General features: G+C 40.7%; 1 protein-coding gene across 11 annotated transcripts in view; it reads right to left on the bottom strand.

The window, feature by feature from the left end:
• EPB41 (erythrocyte membrane protein band 4.1) overlaps positions 1-22,340 on the bottom strand; it is a 217,665-nt gene that overhangs the window by 12,323 nt on the left and 183,002 nt on the right. For 6 of the 11 annotated variants that reach the window (XM_060205692.1, XM_060205681.1, XM_060205682.1 and 3 more), the window contains 3 exons: positions 3,796-3,924; positions 1,703-1,804; positions 45-125 (listed from right to left, as the gene is read on the bottom strand). In XM_060205692.1, the coding sequence (XP_060061675.1) occupies positions 45-125; positions 1,703-1,804; positions 3,796-3,924 (312 nt within the window). Of the gene's footprint in view, positions 1-44; positions 126-1,702; positions 1,805-3,795; positions 3,925-5,762; positions 6,213-22,340 lie in introns of all 11 variants that reach the window. The other 5 variants (XM_060205680.1, XM_060205676.1, XM_060205678.1 and 2 more) reach the window with 1 other exon arrangement.

Genomic DNA, 22,340 nt, shown 5'->3' with positions numbered 1-22,340 from the left:
ATGCCCAGGACCCTGCCATGCCCGGCACCGCCTCAGGGTCCTACCTGATCGTGGTCGACATCAGCATCTCCTGTGATCACGATTCTCTTTTCAATCCGGGTCTCTGAAATCCCCCCCTTTACAGTCTGAAACAAAAGGGAAGTGGTTATATAAGAAAGAGAGAAGGAAATCCAAAAGAGTAAGAAATTTTCTGTCAATTCCACTACAGATCTGACTGTGCTACTGGGTACTACATAGGATGGCTTTCTCACCCACTGTCCAAAATCTTGGTCGGACCTGCTAAAATGATCATGCTTCTAAATCCTTGGATTCCTAATTTCTCTAAGAAGCTAAAAAGACAGTTGTAATTCTCTCTCTATTTTTTTGCCCCTTTTTCTTCCTCCCAGATGCTACAGAAATTCAGTGAGTAGGGAGGGGGAGCCAGCATAATGGTCATGCAAAAGACTTTCATGTCCGAGGGTCTGAAGTCCCAGGTTTAACCTTTTAACCCCATAAATCAGAGTTGTGCAGTAGTCTGGTAAAATAATAGTCCAGTGTGTAAACAAGTTGATATTTCTGTTTTTCTTCCCTGTACATTTCACATGATTGTCTTCTTTTTCTTTATTTTAATTGCGACTAGGGTTATCGCTGGGGCTCAGTGCTGGTACTAGGAATCTACCATTCAGTGGCCATTTCTCCTTTTTGTTTCTTTTCTAGTTTATTTAAAAGGGCAGAGAGAAAAGTTCCCGTCGCAGGTGGGAAGTGGGGGGCTCAGACCTGGGTCCTTGCACATGGTAATTAAACACTCAACTGGTGTGCCACTGCCTGGCTCCCTCATTAATTATTGTCACAAAGAAAATGTTCAGAAGACTATAAGCAAATATGTCATGCATCTTAAAGTTAGGCCTTCTCTCACCCCCCAAGTAGAGGCAGAGAGAGGGAGAGATAGCACAACACTTAAGCTTCCTTCAGTGAAGGGCTCAAACCTGGACCAAAAATGAGCTATTTTGTTGGCCTTAAATTTAAGCTTTTTATTTAAAAAATTAAAAACTATGTCAAAAGAGTGTCTTCAGGGTGGGCAGGTTCTAGACTCGACAAAAAAAAAAAGTTAAATCAACAACTAGACACAGTAATTAGCTTCCAGTCATCAGTGTGTTGATGGTAGAGCTGGGTCAGATTTTTTGCTTATAAGGCAATTGAATTCTTTTACTGCTGTACCAAACATAGATAGTTTGGGAGTAGCTCACATTTTAAAGATTTTCACCTCTTGCTCCCACAAAAAATATTCTAATAATTGTAATAATTCAGCATCCAAACTACAGTTCTTATGGCCTTGATCTTCACCATGACATAAACACTGTTAGACCCTGAGTTCTGATCTTTGGCTTGGGAAATATGGCTGCACAATAACATCAACAGTATCTATCTACCTTTCAGTTTTTAAAATTTTTATCCACAGCCAGATATCAGATTCACTGGCCAAAGAGTCAGATGGGTGAAGAGAATACCTGTATGCAGCTTAATGAGCCTGTTAATAGGGAAACTCTCAGGTCACTGGGATCATTGCTGTGGGATGTAGCAGTCTTTCCATCTGTGACCCCTGGAATCACTTGTCTTAGTAGGGAAGGAGCTGAAAACCCTAGCTTCTGGACTAGTCTTTTTTACAGAGAGGCAGCAAGCTCTGCATTTCACTGGACTCTGCAAGTTTGAGCTGGTTTGTTACCTTGGTAATCTGAGTTGTAGTGGTGCTGCTTGTGGTTTCAGATGTGATGGTTTGAGCTGTCAGCAAGACTCCAGGGTCCAAGTCCCCACTGCTGTCATCAGTCTGCAGAAAGAACCAGAATTCGTCTCATATTTAGGCTACATTTCAGTTCTTTACAAGCATCTTCCCAGACCTTCCTGTATCCAGACAATCCCTTTCTTTAATGTTTTCAGCATACAGCTTTAGGAATCATCTTTTAAAATCGTTGCTTTAATTATGCCATTTTGTCACCACTACAAAAAAATTTTAAGCAACCTCTCATTGTTTACCAGACTCAAATCCCAAACTATAACTTTTATATAATCTCATACTAATTCTATATCCTATTTTAGTTACTTTCTTCCTTCTCTCTCTCTTTCCTTTCACTCTCTTTCTTGGCACTGCAGGGACTTTGAACATATGCAGTCTCATTATGCTGAACCAACTTTTTCATTCACACAGGGAGATACACAGAGAAGAGACATAACAGCACGAGAACTTCTCCCATTACTTTTTTTTTCTTTCTTTATTGAGGGATTAATATTTTACAGTCAACAGTAAATACAATAGTTTATACATGCATAACATTTATCATTTTCCCACACAACAATACAACCCCCACTAGGTCCTCTGCCATCCTGTTCCTAAGGGCTTAAGCCTGGGCTGCATGCATAGCAAGGCAGACGCTCTATGTGGTGAGATATCCATTCTCCATTTTAGTTAGTTAGTTTATTTATTTTTACCAGAGTACTGTTCAGCTCTGGCTTATGGTGGTACGGTTATAGGGGACAGAACCAGGGGCCTCGGAGCTTTAGGCATAAGGGTCTGTTTGCATAACCATTATGCTATCTTCCCCATTCTAAACTGAGGTTTTATTTTTATTTATTTATTGTTGAATAGAGACAGAGATAAATGGGGGGAGATAGAGAGAGATGAGAGACACCTGCAGTACTGCTTCACCACTTGTGAAGCTTTCCTCCTGCAGGTGGGGAGCAAGGACTTGAACCTCTATTCTTGTGCACTGTAATGTGTGCGCTTAACTAGGTGTGCCACTGCCTGGCACCTGCTAGTTTTATTTATTAATGAAAGTAACATAAGGGGGGGAAGGAGAGAACTAGAGCAACCCTCTAGTACACATGATGGTAGGGTCAGAACTTGAGATTGTGTGTAATGCATCATTCATTCTGCTACCTCCCAACCCCCCCCCCAACTTGTATCTTCATAGCACTTAATCACTGTTTGAAATGTATATATTTATGCATTTTATTCTCTGTCTCTCCTTACTAGAGTATATAATACATTCCACAGGAGAGGACCTATGTATACCTTGTACGATGCCTTGTCCTAATGTGTAAAAATGCTCAACAAAATTATTGCAAAGCCAAACTATATTGTCACTGTATTTCCCTCCGTTCCTCTCTCCCTTCTAGAGTACTGCTCAGCTCTGGTTTATGATGGTGTAGGTGATTGAATCTGGGACATTGTGGCCTCAAGCATGAAAGACTCTTTGCATAACCTTATGCTACCTCCCTTACTCACAAATTTTTGTTACAGAAATGAATTAACAGTTCTGTTTAAAGAAGATTTTTCTTACTTTTGGTTTTTGTGAATTTCAAAGAAGAATAAACAACTCCTTTCATACAAAGTAGTCCTATTTCATTCAAACTACAAACAATGAAGGAGCTATTTTACAAAAAGTGGGAAGTAAACAAACATTTAAGCATTTCTTGTGATTTTAAGTTTAATTGTATTAAGTTAATTATAAATATCACAGTGGTTTATTATAATTTAAGCTATAGTGCTTAAGTTGACTCCATACAGTACTGGATTTTATTTAATTTTCACAACAAAACCATAAAGTAGATACTAACATCATTAATGGGGAGGGAGTCTAGTGGGAAGAAGGTGAAATTAAAGCCCTGGGATAGTCAATTACTTCCTTAAGTTAATAAATGAAGGAACCAAGTTGTTTGACCCAAAGTCAATGTTCTTTGAACTAGGCCTTCTTTTGAACTGAAAGTTATTTATTACGTTTATTCGAGTCTTTGGTATTGAAGCATCAAACTATGTCCTACCTGGGCAGCCTCATAGGTGATGGTCTTGGTCTCAGTGTGGACAATGGGGACGTCTTTGGTTGGGATTTCACTTTTTGCAGCATTGGCAGTATCTGAAATGGTGACAGTCTGAGTCTTCACCAGAGGAGGCTGTGAAGCAGTGAAGAAACAGTTACTGGAGTTTTCTGAAGTCTGCAGAGAAATAATCATCTGACATTGATTTGAGCAAAGTGATAGAGCTCTAATTAAGCAAAAGAGATTAGCTCAAACTCTGCCCAAGGCTTGGACACTATTCCAAAGCAGCCCTGGCAAGTGTCGGATCATGAGGAATTGTGAAGAACAGCATTACTGTAATCATTTTCATATGCTTAATGGAAGGCTAGAAGATCAGACAGTGGTGATTTGTGATATACGCCACTTTAGACCGACCTTCAGAATTTGAACATAAAACAATTTGCCAAGTAGCAGTCACTTTTGTCTGCCCTTGTAACTGTACCATTAAAATTAAGAAGATCAGTCACATTTCCTCCACTAAGTACAAATGGTGTATGAATCTGGTATGATTTTGGAATACATTGTTGTGGAATTCATTAACTTCTTTCAAATCAATGTCAGACGTTCAGTTTGGATTTATTGAGATTTATTGGAAAGAAAACAATCAGTTCTACCACCACCTGGTGATTAATCTTAGAATTTCAGAAGAATGAATACCAGTGGGTTATCAAAGGTTTCTTATCCATCAGATCACCTTCCCCAAGATGATAAATCACCTTAAAACTACTCTTTGATTGTGATAAAGTCAAGTGGCCATCCACGTTGGCATAGGAGATAGTGCCTGTGGTCATGGAAGCTCTTGTGAGTGGGGTCAGTGGGAGTGGTGGGTGTACTATGTGGCTGCAACAAATAAAATAATTGCTTGGGGCCTGAAATCTTACTTAAAAATCAGTTACCCCTTTAATTAAGAGCTTTTTAAAAAATATATTTTATTGTTATTATTTTTAAAAAATATTTATTTATTCCTTTTTGTTGCCCTTGTTGTTTTATTGTTGTAGTTACTATTATTGTCATCGTTGTTTGATAGGACAGAGAGAAATGGAGAGAGGAGGGGAAGACAGAGAGGGGGAGAAAAAGATAGACACCTGCAGACCTGCTTCACCGCCTGTGAAGTGACTCCTGTGCAGGTGGGGGAGCCGGGGGCTGGAACCGGGATCCTTACGTAGCATTCGCCCCACATGCGCTTAACCCACTGCGCTATGGCCCAACTCCCTAAAGATTTTATTTATTTATGAGAAAGATAGGAGGAGAGAGAGAACCAGACACCACTCTGGCACATGTGCTGCCAGGGATCGAACTCGGGACCTCATGCTTGGGAGTCCAAAGCTTTATCACTGCGCCACCTCCCGGACCACTAATTAAGAGCTTTTTAATAAAAATAATATTTTAATTTTTTTGAGCATAGTCTCAGAATACTGAAGGCTCATCACAGAGGTTTCACAAATTCAGCTCTTCACACAGCCCTTGCTTGAGCAGGAGAAAGACACTTATACCAGCTTCATAAAGACAGACAGATGGAATTTTCTCCCAAGAGTTTTGCTAATTCATCAGAGGAGAAAGTATTTTTAGCTATGGAGTCAATTCCTCTGAATAAATTTCTTGGTAGTAACTAAGGGCTTCAATTTTTTTCTTTTCTTCCTCTTATTATTATTTTTTTAACTAGTATATTGCTCAGCTCTGGCTTATGGTGGTGCAGGGGATTGAACCTGGGACCCGGGAGGCTCAGACATGAGAATCTGTTTGTATAACTATTATGCTATCTCCCCCACCTCAAGGGCTTCGATTTTATTGTGATTTTGGAAAAGACAATTCAGAGAGGTTTCTACCCTCACCACTACCACCGCCACCACTAGCACCAGCACCTTCTCTACAGAACAGATTCTGACCCTTTCCCAAGTGAGCCATTAGCCCTGCATCATTGAAGTAGTTACTACCTGGAAACTTCGAATGAGGGTGGGGAATGGGTCCCCCACATGAGAGTCAAGAAATGATCCGTTTTGCTTTCCAAGTGGCTCTCCTGGTGTAACATGTTCTCCACTATTCTCTGACTTTTTCTCACCAAGTTGCAGCTGAGAGGAAGCTGGTGTTACCCAGCACTTTAAGGCTCTGGCCTGTTCCTCCACTCCTACGCATTCCCCACTGGGGCTGCTTAGCATTTCCTTAGTATCAACAGAGCCGGCTGCCCCCTGCTCCTTCTCTTCTGTCTCCTTGCCGCTTATGGAGAAGGAACCAAAATCAAAGCTTTGTGGAGGTCCCGACGGGGCGGTCATTTGGCTCTTACTAGGGATCACTGAATGCTTGGGGCCCTCCCATTCAGACTCAGAGCTGGTAGATGGTCCCTTTGTCAAGGCAGCCGCCTCCTCTGTGCGAATGCCATTTATATTCTACAAATGAACGAACACATGTAAAATCAAGAAGATTAGGAGTCAGTGGGGAAAGTAGTAAATTCTGAGAATCAGTAATGACTTTTAAGAGGTTTCACAAATATCAACACTAACATAACCTAAGAATCTTAGTCCTGGGGGTGGTCAAGAAGAAGGATGTTCATTAAACATCAACTTAAGCAGCCAACCTCATTTTGGTCATATTTCTATAGCATTGTTAAACTGAGAAATAATTGTGATGTGACTCACACAGTAGTAAGTATAGTCTCCTCTGTATAACACTCCTCATACTTAAGCATTACTTTTCCATTTCTAAATACCTAACTCATCCCTGGGTACAAAACTAACAAATTAAAAAAAAAAGAAGAAAAACCTGAGTGGAATATAATTTATGTATTAATGAAAATATAATCTGGAAGAAATTGGTCAGACTGAAAATTATTTCATATCTCCAAGTGGTATGTATCATCATTTTAGCCTTTAGCAGAGAAGCTAAAAGTTAAGATTTTTATTGAAAGGGATATAGGATTGTATATATTCGACACAGACTTACTTCTATCACTGTTCTGGCACCAAATATAACACACACACACACACACACACACACACACCACACACACATATTCGAGTCATTTGAGAAATGAGTAGTTGGAACCGGGAGGTAGTGCAGCGGGTTAAGAGCACATGGCACGAAGCACAAGGACCAGTGTAAGGACCCCGGTTCAAGCCCCAGCTTCCCACCTGCAGGGGAGTCGCTTCACAAGTGGTAAAGCAGGTCTGCAGATGTCTATCTTTCTCTCCCCCCTCTGTCTTCCCCTTCTCTCTCCATTTCTCTCTGTTCTATCCAACAATGACAGCAATGACAACATAACAATAAATACAAGGACAACAAAATGGGGAAAAAAATGAAATGAATAGTCTAATAAAAGCCAATGTCAGTAAAAGTAACAACTACATGAGCTGACCAGAAAGTTGTAAATAAGCCACTTAGGCCTGAAATTTAAGTAAGAACGTTTACTATATTATCCTGCAAGAAACCTAATAACAAAAAGACTCTGAGAAGTTTTTTTCAGGGCCAGGCAATGGTGCACCCAGTAGAACACATGCACCATGTGCAAGGATCTAAGTTCAAGTCCCCAGCTCCTATCCACAGTGGGGAAGTTTCATGAATCAGTGCTGCAGGTATCTCTTTGTCTCTCCCACCCCAATGTCTTTTTATTTCGATCCAATAAAATAAGGTTTTCCTAGAGTAAATGACAAATGCTAGGGCTGGATGGTGGTGTACCTGGTTAAATGCACATATTATAATGCACAAGGGCCCAGGTTCAAGCCCCTGGTCCCCACCTGCAGGGGGGAAGCTTCACAAATGGTGAAACAGTGCTGCAGGTGTCTCTCTGTGTCTCTTCTCCTTACCTCTCCCCCTCCATCTCAATTTCTCTCTGTTCTAGTAAATTAAATAAAATTTTAAAAAGTCAAATACTTGCTTACAGATTTTAGTACTCAAGTTATGTTTAATGTATTATATAAGTTTAAATATCACCAGGGAGACAACTGCACAGGTTATATATGCCTGAGGCCCTAGAAATCTCAGGTACAGTCCAGAGTGATATCTTTTATGGTAATCACCATATGCCAGAGCTGAGCAGTGCTTTGGTCTCTCTCTCATAAAAATAAGCAAAAAAAAAAAATTTTTTTTTTAAATCACTACTTCTCCTTAACTTGCAAGCCAGTCTACATTGTGATGAATAAAAACTAGTACTCTATTAAAGCAAGACCAGATGTACCACACTCATGAACTTCAGGTCAACTTTTAAGTAATCTTGAAACATTTAACTCAACAGCATCTCAAAATGGCACGAGTTGAATTGAGATTAGGCAAGCCTTTCATTGACTGATTATGACTATTACTCAGGATATAAAAACTGGAATTGAATGATGATCAATGGAAACTGGCTGTCTGCATTCTGTATCAGAACACATACAATGCTCTTTCCAAGGGTCTACGAATGTTCCCCAAATTTAAAATGAGACCAATATTTGGTTTGAATCATATGGTTCTGATATAACAATATATATGAAAGCACTTTATGAATTCTAAAATGCCATACAGAATTATTTAATTCAACCAACATCCGGTACCTATAACATGTTAGAGTATACCAGGATAAATATGTTATGTCATTAACCCACTACACTATTTTCTAAAGCACTCATTTCACCATTTCTTTTGAATCAAACTGTTACAGAATTGTCCAAAAATAACTTGCCTGTTAATAAACAAATGCACTTTCTCAAGTTGCTATATGCTAGTTCTAGCACTAGCACTGTGAACAGCATGTACAAATCTATTAACATAAGAAATAAGTTCACGGGGGGGGGGGGCAGTGGTAGCGCAGCAGGTTAAGCACACATGGCGCAAAGTGCAAAGACCAACTGTAAGTATCCTGGTTCGAGTCCCTGGCTCTCCACCTGCAGGGGGCTCACTTCACAAGCAGTGAAGCAGGTCTGCAGGTGTCTATCTTTCTCTCTCCTCTCTGTTTTCCCATCCTCTCTCGATTTCTCTCTGTCCTATCCAACAACAACAATAGCACTTTGGTGTATTGCACCACAGAAAAAGATTCTGGGGTGGGTGGGGGGCAGAATACAGGTCCAAAAAGGATGACAGAGGACCTAGTGGGGGTTGTATTGTTATATGGAAAACTGGGAAATGTTATGCATATACAAATTATTGTATTTACTGTTGAATGTAAAACATGAATTCCCCAATAAAAAATAGTAATAATAAAACAGCACTAACAACAATAATAACAACAACGATAAATGACAAGGGCAACAAAAGTGAAAAAAATACCCTCCAGAAGCAGTGGATTCGTAGTGCAGGCACCCAGAGCCCAGCAATAACCCTGGAGGTGAAAAAGAAAGAAAAAGAAAAGAAAAAGAAAGAGAAATAAATTCATGGTTTCTATAAATACTTCTGTCACAACTAAGAAAACTGATTAATTATTGGGAAAATACCCAAGATAATCAAGTGAAAGTCAACCTTGCACCAGTTTGATCAAGTGGTAAGTGACAGTCATTTGTGAATTAAACTTTGCTTAGCCCAGCACCACCTGGCCCAAAGTGGTTGCTAGCTGAATATGATTAGATAGATCAATTGTTTCTCCTCAAAGTATGCAGAGAGGAGGTCAAAATAAAAGCTGTAGCCACAGTAGTACCAATTTAACAAATATTTACTTATCACCTAATAGGTGCTAGCTGTTAGAAATAAAAGGAAAACTGGTAACAGCTACATGGGACTTGCACTGACAGCAGCCTCACATATGGTCAAATCAACTTCTCCAGTTGGCTTTGTTATCCAGAGCTCAGGAACAACAGTCAACAACTTACTTACTGGCTTTCTTCCCATAAACAAGTTTAGATGATCTCTGAAAATGGTTTGTTATTTACTTGACCCAGAAAGCCCTACAAATCATGCAGAACAAGGAGTTCAAATCCTCATGTTCATTTAAAAAAAAAAATTTATTTATTTCCTTTTGTTGCCCTTGTTTTATTGTTGTAGTTCCTCAGGTTCACTTTAAGAACACTCATGATAACGCCCAGGTCATCAACGGCATGTGTAGCTACAAGCTGAGGGCTATTCCTCCACAGAAGCCATGTGAACCATGCCACTACCATGGCGGCAGTGGTAGATATGCTCAGGTCAAACAGTGGGGCTGGATGCAGGATCAGTGGCCTATAAAAAGTGCTGAGTTTTTACTGCTTAAAAATGCTGAGCTTGGGGCTCGGGTGGTAGTGCAGTGGGTTAAGCACACATGGTGCAAAGCACAAGGACCAGTATAAGAAGCCTAGTTTGAGCCCTGGCTCCCCACCTACAGGGGGGTCACTTCACGGATGGTGAAGCAGGTCTGCAGGTGTCTATCTTTCTCTCCCCCTCTCTGCCCTATCCAACAGCAGCAATGACAACAATAATAGCAACAAAATGGGAAAAATGGCCTCCAGTAGCAGTGGATTCATTCATAGTGCAGGCACCGAGCCCCAGCAATAACTGTGGAGGCAAGAAAAAAAAAAAAAAACACCAGAAAACTGAGATCAATGCTGAAATAAAAGGTCTATATGTAGTGGCCCAGGAGGTGGTACAGTGGATAAAGCATTGGACTTTCAAGCATGAGGTCCCAAGTTCAATCCCCGGCAGCACATGTACCAGAATGATGTCTAGTTCTTTCTCTTACTCTGCCTAGCTTTCTCATTAATAAATAAAATCTTTTTTTTAAAGTCTACATGTGGATTTAAAAAAATATATTTATTTATTTTCCCTTTTGTTGCCCTTGTTTTTTATTGTTGTTGTAGTTATTATTGCTGTTATTATTGATGTTGTCATTATTAGAACAGAGAGAAATGGAGAGAGGAGGGGAAGACAGAGAGGGAGAGAGAAAGACAGACATCCTAGAGATGGTCACTAAATTGAGAAGAATTATGAGGAGTACTGCAGTCAATTCAGAAAAATAATGAAGAACTTTATAGATAAATTCATAACTGTGATTGGAGAAATGAAGAGCGAAGTGAGGGGCCAGGCTGTTTAAGCGCTTACTTTATAGTGCGCAAGCGCCCAGGTTGAAGCCTCTTGTCCCCACCAGCAGGGGGAAAGCTTCATGAGTGGTGAAGCAGATCTGCAGGTGTCTATCTGTCTTTTTTCCTTTCTGTCTCCTCCCTCCCCTCTCAATTTATCTCTATCTAATAAATAAAATATTAAGAAAAAAACGAAGTGAAAACACAGCAGAGAACACTTGCAGAAAACAGACACTAAAGATTAAAGTGGAGAACAAGATTTAAGGTAGAAGAAGTCACCCAAATAAGAAAGCACACAGAAAAAGAAAAAAATAAATAATAACCCTGGGCAGACATCCCCCCAAAGCCCTGTCCCACTACGGAAAGAGAGAGACAGGCTGGGAGTATGGGTTGACCTGCCAATGCCCATGTTCAGCAGGGAAGCAATTACAGAAGACAGACCTTCCACCTTCTGCACCCCATAATGATGCTGGGTCCATGATCCCAGAGGGATAAAGAATAAGGAAGCTATCAGGGGAGGGGATGGGATACGAAGTTCTGGTGGTCCAGTGTGGAACTGTACCCCTCTTATCCTATGGTCATGTTGGTGTTTCCATTTTATAAATAAAAATTATATGTATATTAAAAAAAGAAAAAAAAACAAAGATAATGCAGGAGTTAGGGGGCAGTATCAAAAGCAATGACACTCACGTTACAGGGGTATAAGAAAGAGGAGAGTGAGAAAGGTACAGAATTCATATATGAAGAAATTTTGGCTGAGAATTTCCCCCCAAATTAAAGAAGGAGATATAGCCCCAGATCCAGGAGGCCCCACAAGTTCCAAGAAAAATGTCTTTAAACCTATGTTGACAAAGGAAATAACAGCTAACTTTGCAAACATCTAAGACAAAGGTTATTTTGAAGTCTGCAAGAGTAAAGAGTCACTTGGAAAGGAAATTCCATAAGACTACCAGCTGATTTTTCCATATGAAAGAAATGGCAGAATATATTCAAAGTACTAAGTGGAAAAGACTTCCACTGAAGAAGCTGGGTTTGAAGGGGGCACAAGAGTTTTCAGACAAGCAACAGCTGAAGGAGTTCATTACCATGAAATAAGACCTACAAGGGATTCATAGAGGAAAAGGAAATATAAGACGACCTCTCTGACAGGAGGAAAACAAGTGAAACCCAATGATGACTATGGACCTAGACCGCAGAGCTAAGGTTAAGAATGGGTTATGTGGGATGGTGGGGAGTAGGTGGTCCAATGGACTTTGGTGAGGGGATACTGGTGCTTAGGGGGCGGGTAGTGCTGTGCTAAACACATTTTGAGGAGGCAAAAAATCACTTTTTCTAAACCACTTTTAGGTGTAAGCCAAGGTTACCTCAAAAAACAAATAAAGTGGTCCAGGAGGTGGCTCAGTGGATAAGGCACTGGATTCTCAACCATGAAGTCCTGAGTTCAATCCCCGGTAGCAAATGTACCAGAGTGATGTCTGGTTCTTTCACTCTCTGCCTATCTTTCTCATAAATAAATAAATTCTTTAAAAAAATTATTATATAACAAAAAGATACTTTAAAACATAACTCCTTAGTTACGTTTCTTCAGCTTCATCCTGCTGCACCACCAAACACATCCTTCTCTCTAATAATTCAAAACTATTTGCAGCTCACAGAATAAAGCTTATTTTTCTCTTGCCTCCATGTCTTTGTAAATAGTGTCATATGGTTCCTTCTGCCCAAAGTCCTTCCTCAGTTCAAGTGTTGGTTCTACAAGTTTTTTTAAAAAAACATATTTATTTATTTCCTTTTGACGCTCTTGTTGTTTTATTGTTGTAGTTATTGATGTCATTGTTTTGGATAGAACAGAGAGAAATGGAGAGAGGCGGGCAAGATAGAGGTGGAGAGAAAGACAGATACCTGCAGACCTGCTTCACCGCTTTTGAAGCAACTCCCCTGCAGGCAAGGAGACGGGGCCTCCAACCGGGATCCTTATGCAGGTCCTTGCACTTTGCGCCACGTGCATTTAACCTGCTGCTGCCCAACTCCCGGTTTTACAAGTTTTTTTCCTGGCTACTTAAGTATGTTTCAGATACAATGCCTTGTGACTGAACTCAGTCATTATAGATTGGTTCAGTCATCTGTCTTTTCCATTTAGACTGAGCCCTTTGAAAGATAAAGTCTATGCCATTTAGATCTGTGTTTCTCTTAGTCAGTTTTTGTCAACTAATGAATATTCAGTAAAAATTTGTTGCAAGCTTACTATATAGGACTGGGAGACAGCATAATGGTTATGCAAAAAGACTTTCCTTCATGAGACTCTAAAGTCCCAGGTTCAACCCCTAGCACTACCATAAACCAGAGCTGAGCAGTGCTCTGGTCTGTCTCTCTTTCACTAAAAATAAATAAACAAAACATGTCTTTGGGCAGGAGAGATAGCATAGTATTTATACAAAAAGACTTGCATGCCTGAAGCTCCAAATTTCCAGGTATAATCCTCCGATCCATCATAAGCTGGATAGAAAGTTTACTATATTAACTCAGATGACCTGATAGTTTGTTTTTCTTCTCCTACATAGTAAGTAAGACAAAAACTAACATTTTGTTATCTTTACTGTGTACCAGGTACTGTGCTAGTTATATTAACATATTTTTTCAGTTTTCACAACCTCATTATAAGGTTATCATTTCTTTTATTTTTTTTTATACATTTTTAAAGATTTTATTTATTTATGAGAAAGATAGGAGAGAGAAAGAACCAAACACCACTCTGGCACTTGTACTACCAGGGTTCGAACTCAGGAAATCATGCTTGAGAGTCCAAAGCCTTACCACTGCGCCACCTCTCCAACCACATAAAGTTATCATTTCTATATTATAGATGAAGAAGCAGAGGTTAAGAAATTCAAAGCTCCCACCTGTAGGGGAGTCGCTTCACAGGCGGTGGAGCAGGTCTGCAGGTGTCTATCTTTCTCTCCCCTTCTCTGTCTTCCCCTCCTCTCTCCATTTCTCTCTGTCCTATCTAACAACGATGACATCAATAACAACAACAATAGCTACAACAACAATGAAAAACAACAAGGGCAAGAAAAGGGAAAATAGATAAATAAATATTAAAAAAAAAAAAGAAACTCAAAGCTAGTAAGTGATGAGTGGTGCTTAAACTCAAGCTCTCTCTAGTTTTATTTTTTAAAAATATTTATTTATTTACTTATTTATTCCCTTTTGTTGCCCTCTCTCTCTAGTTTTAAAGCTCACTTCCTTTCATGGCAACAGAGAGCATTACAAGACCAAAGGACATGTACTATGTTTAAAAGATTCTAAGATTCTGATTTTAAACTGGCTGGCACTATACTTTTACATATAAAAAGAAGGCTAAAAAGCCAGAAAGACTGAGGTAAAAAGAAGATGAAAAATATCCTATGATACAAGATGCCCAGAATTTGGCATATAACATCAATGAGGAATCTGAACTGACAGTGCTGTGCCTTGTGTTGTGACCATCAGCAAAGACCACTGAATTAGATGAGAGTCTGGGCAATTGCATGTAACAATGTGGCCTGGATATTAAAATACACACACACACACACACACACATATATATATAGTTTTTATTTATCTATTTTACCTTTTGTTGCCCTTTGTTGTTTTTTTATTGTTGTTGGATATTTTACATTTTAAAGGAAACTTCTCAGGGATCTGAATTAATTTATAGGTGCCTGAACCATCCATAATAATAGATTGATTGATCGAGCCAGATGGTGAGAGGTAGACAGGGGAAAAGAGACAGAGAGAAGGGCATCTGCAGCACTGCTCCACCACTTGTGACACTTCCCCTTTGTTGGTGGGGACTGGGGACTTGAACCCAGGTCCCAGTGCATGGTAACGTGTACTCTACCGTGTGCATCATCTTCTGATTCTTTAGGTTATTTTTTGAAAAAAGCAATTTATATATTTGAGGAGAGTAACTAAAGAACTAGACTTATGCCCATAAGACTATCATAATTTATAAGCATCACAATGAAAATAAATGCTGAAAAATCTAAGAATTTGCTCTATAATCAAGTGCTGTGTAAGTCCCTCCGCCCCCCCGAGGGACTATGCAGTACTTTTTTTTTTTTTTTTACATGTATTTGATTATTTGTTCCCTACTCAGTAAAGACTAATTTTTACTTTGGGGTGGCACTAGAAAAACAATTTGTGCTGGAGAGATAGCATAGAAGTCATGCAACATATTTTCATGCCAGAGGCTCAGGATCAATCTCTGGCACTACCATATGAACTGAGCAGAGAGAAAAACAATTCCTTTAAATTTAGGGGTAGGCATAAGTATGAAGGTGAAGAATATCGATGACACCTTTCCCCGTATATGATTTCAAGAAAGCACTTTCAGCTCAGGAACATGAACAGATGTTGAAAAGAGGGAAGAAGGCAAAAATGCTAACACTACAGACCAAACTCTCCTCTTGATGATCCTATGTTTTACTTATTACCCATTTTTAAAAAATTTATCTTTATTTATTGGATAGAGACAGTAAGAGACAGTAAGAAATCAAGAGGGAAGAGGAGAGGGAGAGAGACAGAAAGACACCTATAGCCCTGCCTCACCACTCGTGAAGCTTTTCCCCTGCAGGTGGGGACCAGGGGTTCAAACCTGGATCCTTGTGCACTATAATCTGTGTGCTCAAGCATGCTATCACCTGGCCCCTATTACCCATTTTAAAATGACATTTTTTTGGCCAAGCAGATAGTTCATCCTTAGAGTACAGGACTTGCATGCCTGAAGCCCCAAATTTCCCAGGCTTAATCCTTGGCACCACTATATACCTAAACTGAACAGTGTTCTGGTCTTTCTTTTGCTTTCATCTCTACCTTGCATAAAAAATCTATCTTAAAAAAAAAAAAAGAACAGATGTATTTCCTGAAACTCCCATGTATAATCATATACACACAAAAAAATTTAATGTATACAAGAATATTAGGGGGCCAGGAGGTGGTACACCTGGCTAAGCATATGCATTACAGTGCACAAAAAACCAGGTTCAAGCCTCTGGTCCTCACCTGCATGAGTGATGAAGCAGGGTGGCAGGTGTGTCTCTGTCTCTTGCCTTCTACCCCCCCAATTTCTCTGTCTCTATCCAATAATAAACAAATAAATAAAAGATTAAAAAAATAAATTAAATATTAATACTGACGGGACTGCAAATAATTAATTTTGTTTTTATTAAACTTCCTAAAATGAACATGAATTACTTTTGTAATAAAAATGTTTTAAATGTTCTATCTGGGTTGCAATGAAATAATTTGTAAATCCTGAAGGGTATGACAAATAATTTATGAAGTGACAAATCCATAGTGTTCTCCAAACCTTTAAATTGGAGTATTACACCAAAGTAAAAGACCCTGGGGTGGGTGGGTGGGTGGGGAGAATATAGGTCCATGAAAAATGATGAGTGAAATAGTGGGGGTTGTATTGCTAAATGGGAATCTGGGGAATGTTATGCATGTAAAAAAAAAAAAAAAAGAAGTAGAAACGCAAAGCAGAAATTGACTGAGTTTGGAGTATGGCACCAAAGTAAGAAAGCAGAAGTATACTAGAGTTTGCAGTGAGTACCTCCCTAATACTTCCTCTCCACTTTTCCAAGCTTTGGGTCCATGATTGCTCAACAATTTGTTTGGCTTTGTATGTTAACTCTCTTTTCAGTCACCAGGTTCCAGGTGTCATCAGGATGCCGGCCAGACTTCCCTGGATTGAAGACACCACCAATGTGTCCTGGAGCTCAGCTTCCCCAGAGACCCACCCTACTAGGGAAAGAGAGAGGCAGACTGGGAGTATGGACCGACCAGTCAACGCCCATGTTCAGCGAGGAAGCAATTACAGAAGCCAGACCTTCTACCTTCTGCAACCCTCAATGACCCTGGGTCCATGCTCCCAGAGGGATAGAGAATGGGAAAGCTATCAGGGGAGGGGGTGGGATATGGAGATTGGGCGGTGGGAATTGTGTGGAGTTGTACCCCTCCTACCCTATGGTTTTGTTAATTAATCCTTTCTTTAATAAAAAAAAATTTTTTAAAAAAGCAGTTAAAATGTAAATAAATCAATATTAAATCACAAAAAAATAATACAATACAGAATAAAATAACAAATAGACAAAGCAGTTAAAAGTACAAGAACAGGGCCAGGTGGTGGCGCACCTGGTTGAGCACACGTATTACAATGTGCAAGGACCCAGGTTTGAGCCCCCAGTTCTCACCTGCAGGGGGAAAGCTTTATGAGTAGTGAAGCAGGGTTGCAGGTGTCTCTCTGTCTCTCACCCTCTCTACCAGCTCCCTCTCTCTTGATTTCTGGCTATCTCTATCCAATAAATAAAGATAATTTAAAAAAGATTTTAAAAAAAGCACAAGAACTAGACTTCTGGTAGAGAACATTACATCATATATACAGATGTTGGTTCATAGGACTGCACACCTAAAATTACATGTTGTAAGCCATAGTACTTCAAAATAACAAAGTCAGTTAAACTTCCAGAATTAAACTTAACAAAATATAAAGATTTGGTAATTTAGTGATTTGGTTTTTGAAAGCCAAGGTCAGTAATTGTGGGCATAATAAACCTGGGCAGAAAAGAAGTAACTCTAAGGTGTAGCTTCAGCATACATGATGATGATGATGATGATATTATTATTATTGCCTCCAGGGTTATTGCTGGGGCTCAGTGCCTGCACCATGAATCCACTGCTCCTGGAGGCCATTTTATTTCCCCTTTTATTGCCCTTGTTGTTATAGCCTTGTTGTGGTTATTATTTTTGTTGTTGATGTCGTTCGTTGTTGGATAGAACAGAGAGAAATGGAGAGGAGGGCAAGACAGAGAGGGGGAGAGAAAGACAGACACCTGCAGACCTGCTTCACCACCTGTGAAGCTACTCCCCTGCAGGTGGGGAGCCAGGGGATCGAACTGGGGTCCTTATGCCGGTCCTTGTGCTTTGTACCATGTACGCTTTGCACCATGTGTGCTTAACCTGCTGTGCTACCACCTGACCCCCATTTAAAAGTTATTTTTTATTTATTTACTTATTATTGGATGGAAACGGAGAAATTGAGAGGGGGAGAGGGGGTCGAGAGGGAGAGAGACAGAGAGACACCTGCAGCCCTGCTTTTTTACTCCTGAAGCTTTCCCCCTGGAGGTGGGGACTGAGGGCTTGAACCTGGGTCCTTGCACACTGTAATATGTATGCTTAACTAGGTGCATCACCACCTAGCTTCTGTCCATGATTCTTAATGAAGTCCAGGCATGGGGGGGGGGGAGTAGGAGGGTGATGGAGTGGGGGGAGGGACCAGCCAGGTTGCTTGGGCCTGGCTGTTTTTTCACAACCTTCTCTCCCTGCTGTTCATTCCCTTTCCTGTGCATCCTAATCCAGTAGGTCTTACCCCGCTGTGCCACCGCCCGACCCCCTGTTAACATTATTTTAAATGCACTCCATGGAACAAATCCAGACTTTGTATGTGAGATCTGCCAGTAAGCCACCTCCTTGACCCAATTTTTTTTTTTTTTGACACCTGCAGACCTGTTTTACGTCCTCTGAAGCGACTCCCCTGCAGGTGAGGAGCTGGGGGCTGGAACTGGGAGCCTTAAGCCAGTCCTTGCGCTTTGCGTCACGTGCATTTAACCGCCGTGCTACTGCCCGACTCCCAACCCAATTTTTATTTAATTAATGAACTAATTAATTAATCTTTACCAGACTGCTGCTCAGCTCTGGCTTGTGGTTGTACAGGGGGGTTGAATTTGGGGCTTTGGAGCCTCAGGCATGAGAGTCTGCATAACCATTATGCTGTCAACTCCCATCCCAATTTTTCTTTTAAATTTTTTTATTATATTTATTTATTTATTGGATAGAAACTGCCAGAAATTGAGAGGGAAGGGGGTGACAGAGAGGGAAAGAGACACAGAGACACCTGCAGCCCTGCCTCACCACTCGTGAAGCTTTCCCCCTGCAGGTGGGGACCAGGGGCTTGAACCTGGGTCATTATGCACTGTAATGTGTGCTCAACCAGGTGCGCCACCACCTGGCCCCCTCCCATCCCAATTTTTTACTCTGTATTTTCATTAGAGTTCGGGAGGAGATACTAAGGCAGTGCTCCACCGTCCAGGGAGCTTGACTTGTCTCTATCTATCCTGGATGCTCCCATGCAGTGCCAAAACTGAGCCAGAGCACTGTGTATGAAAGGCATGTGCCAACCTACTAAGTCACCTTCCCAATCCTTTGTCATGTTTTTTTCCAATTTTTAAAATATTTATTTATTCATTCCCTTTTGTTGCCCTTGCTTTTTTTTTTTATTGTTGTAGTTATTATTGATGTCGTCGTTGTTGGATAGGACAGAGAGAAATGGAGAGAGGAGAGGAAGACAGAGGGGGAGAAAGACACCTATAGACCTGCTCCACCACTTGTGAAGCAACTCCCCTGCAAGTGGGGAGCCAGGGGATCGAACCAGGATCCTCATATCCTTGCGCTTTGCGCCACGTGCGCTTAACCCACTGCTTAACCTGCTGTTCTACCACCCGATTCCCCCGTTGTCATATTTTTTATGTTTTCCAATTCAAAGCTGGCAGGGACAGTTTCTGGAATAGTAACAAAATTATGGCTGTATTTGTGATCCAATTCTTCCGAAATTTTTAAAAAAAATATCTGCTTCTCTCAAATAATGAAACTATTCAAAGGAAATGACCACTGTCTTGCCAAAGTTATGACAGCAGTGGAGAACATAAAATTTCAGACATAAAAGTATCATTGAACTTTATCTGAACAGTAACTTAGTGAGATTCTACTATATGCAACAATATAGAGTGACTGTCATATTTCACATCAGAATGATTTATATTTCTTAAAATATCACTTTTTGCAAAGAAACATGAACCAAACCAATAAAGACACTTAGTGTGAATATGGAAGTGGTAGTACTTCTTGAATATCTCAAGAGGGCTAAGCTTATGGATCTCACAAAGGTTGATTTTTTTTTCCCATTAAATTTTCCTTTTAATTTATTTTAAAAATGTTTTATCTATATTGAATACAGACACAGAAATTGATAGTGAAGGAAGACGGAAAGAGGGAAAGAAAAAGAGACACCAGCAGTACTGCTTCATTGCTTATGAAGCTTTCTCCCACTGCAGGTGTGGATGAAGAGCTTGAACCCTGGTCCTTGCACACTGTATTTTGTGTGCTTTACCAGGTGCACCCACCACCTAGCCCCTATCTTCCTTTCATTTTTTTTTTTTTGCCTCCAGGGTTATCAATGGAACTTGGTGCCTGCATTATGAATCCACTGCTCCTGGAGGCCATTTTTTCCCTTTTGTTGCCCTTCTTATTATTGTTGTTGCCGGATAGGACAGAGAGAAATGGAGAGAGGAGGGGAAGACAGAGAGGGGGAGAGAAAGACACCTGCAGACCTGCTTCACTGCTTGTGAGGTGACCTCCCTGCAGGTGGGGAGCTGGGGACTTGAACTGGGATCCTTGCATGTGTCCTTGCCGTGCCACTGCCCAGACCCCTTTTCTGTTCATTTTAACAAGTTTTCAGCTTACTCAGAACATTATCAGGAAGAACAATTATTTTTTTTATCTTTATTTATTTATTGGATAGAGACAGCTAGAAATCGAGAGGAATGGGAGGTAGAGAGGGAAAGAGACAGAGAGTCACCTGCAGCACTGCTTCACTGCTCATGAAGCTTTTCCCCTGCAGGTGGGGACCAAGGACTTGAACCTGGGTCCTTGCACATTGTAACATGTCATTTAACCAGTTGCACCACCACCCGGCCCCAGAACAAATATTTTTATAGTGATAAAGGAGAGAAACCAAATCACCACCCATCAGTGCCACTGATGCCATCTACGGCGCCTCCTGTGCAGCCACAGCTTGAATCCAAGGGCTCACACACGGTAAGGTACACAACCTACTGGGTGAGCTGTCTTCTAATCTCCCATATTTAAATTTAAAAAATTATCTTATGAGAGAGAACAAGAGTTCCACTGTAGCATATGTGGTGAAAGGGATCAAATTCTGGGCAACACATGTGCAACTACCGTCTCTGCTGAGCTTTCTATATTATTAACCATAATTTTTGCTTTCTGAAATTAATAAATTTCCCATAAAAAAAGAGTCCAAGGGAGTGGGTGGTGGTGCACCTGGTTGAGTGCACATGTTACAATGTGCAAGGACCCGGGTTCGAGGCCCCAGTCCTCATATACAAGTGGTGAAGCATGAGAGGACCAGCAGTGTGAGGATCCCAGTTTGAGCCACAGGCTCCCCACCTGCAGGGGAGTCTCTTCACAGACAGTGAAGCAAGTCTGCAGGTGTCTGTCTTTCTCTCCCCCTCTGTCTTCCCCTCCTCTCTCCATTTCTCTCTGTCCTATCCAACAATGACAACATCAATAGCAACAACAATAATAACTACAACAATAAGACAAGGGCAACAAAAGGGAATAAATAAATATTTAAAAAATCTTAAAAAAAAACACAAGTGGTGAAGCAGGGCTACGGATGTCTGTTGCTCTCTATCTTCCTCTTCCTCTCAATTTCTGGCTGTCTCTATAAAATAAATAAAGATATCAAAAATTTTTTAAAAAGAGTGAGAGTATGCTATTTCTATAGTCTCTTTACACAACGGAACACTAAATCAACTATATTATCAAACCACCTTTGATATTTACATTCTCTTCATCGTATTTTGTTATTCTACCAAGTTAAATGAGACTTAGAACTGGTTTTGCATGTAGATGTTTAATGATATGATTAAGTCTGTAATGTCACCACTAACTTTGTAATAAACCTGCTGACTACTGAAATGCAAACACCTCAGGGAAAGTTAAAACTTTAAATTTGTATCAATGTTACTACATATCAAGAAAAGTGACTCAGTGCTTTTTTACATCTAGTATTTAGTTTAAAAACCTGCCCTGGGGGTCGGGAGGTGGCGCAGTGGGTATAAGCGCATGTGGCGCAAAGCGCAGGAACCGGAGTAAGGATCCCGGTTCGAGCCCCCGGCTTCCCACCTGCAGGGGAGTCGCTTCACAGGCGGTGAAGCAGGTCTGCAGGTGTCTGTCTTTCTCTCCCCCTCTCTGTCTTCCCCTCCTCTCTCCATTTCTCTCTGTCCTATCCAACAACGAATTGCGTCAACAAGGGCAATAATAATAACCACAACGAAGCTACAACAAGGGCAACAAAAGAGGGGAAAAAAATGGCCTCCAGGAGCGGTGGATTCATGGTGCAGGCACCGAGCCCAGCAATAACCCTGGAGGAGGGAAAAAAAAACAAACCTGCCCTATCAGGAGTTGGGCGTAGCGGAATGGGTTAAGCACACATGGCGCGAAGCACAAGGAGCAGCTTAAGGATCTCGGTTTGAGCCTACGGCTCCCCATCTGCAGGGGCGTCACTTCACAAGCGGTTAAGTAGGTCTGCAGGTGTCTATCTTTCTCTCCCCCTCTCTGTCTTCCCCTCCTCTCTCGGTTTCTTTCTGTCTTATCCAACAACAATGACATCAATAACTACAACAATAAAACAAGGGCAACAAAAAGGAAATATTAAAAAAT

This window comes from Erinaceus europaeus, chromosome 13, assembly GCF_950295315.1.
Source record: "Erinaceus europaeus chromosome 13, mEriEur2.1, whole genome shotgun sequence".
In the NCBI taxonomy this organism is placed as follows: domain Eukaryota; kingdom Metazoa; phylum Chordata; class Mammalia; order Eulipotyphla; family Erinaceidae; genus Erinaceus; species Erinaceus europaeus.
Note: the sequence above shows the minus strand (reverse complement) of the source record. Positions and strands in the feature narration are given on the sequence as shown.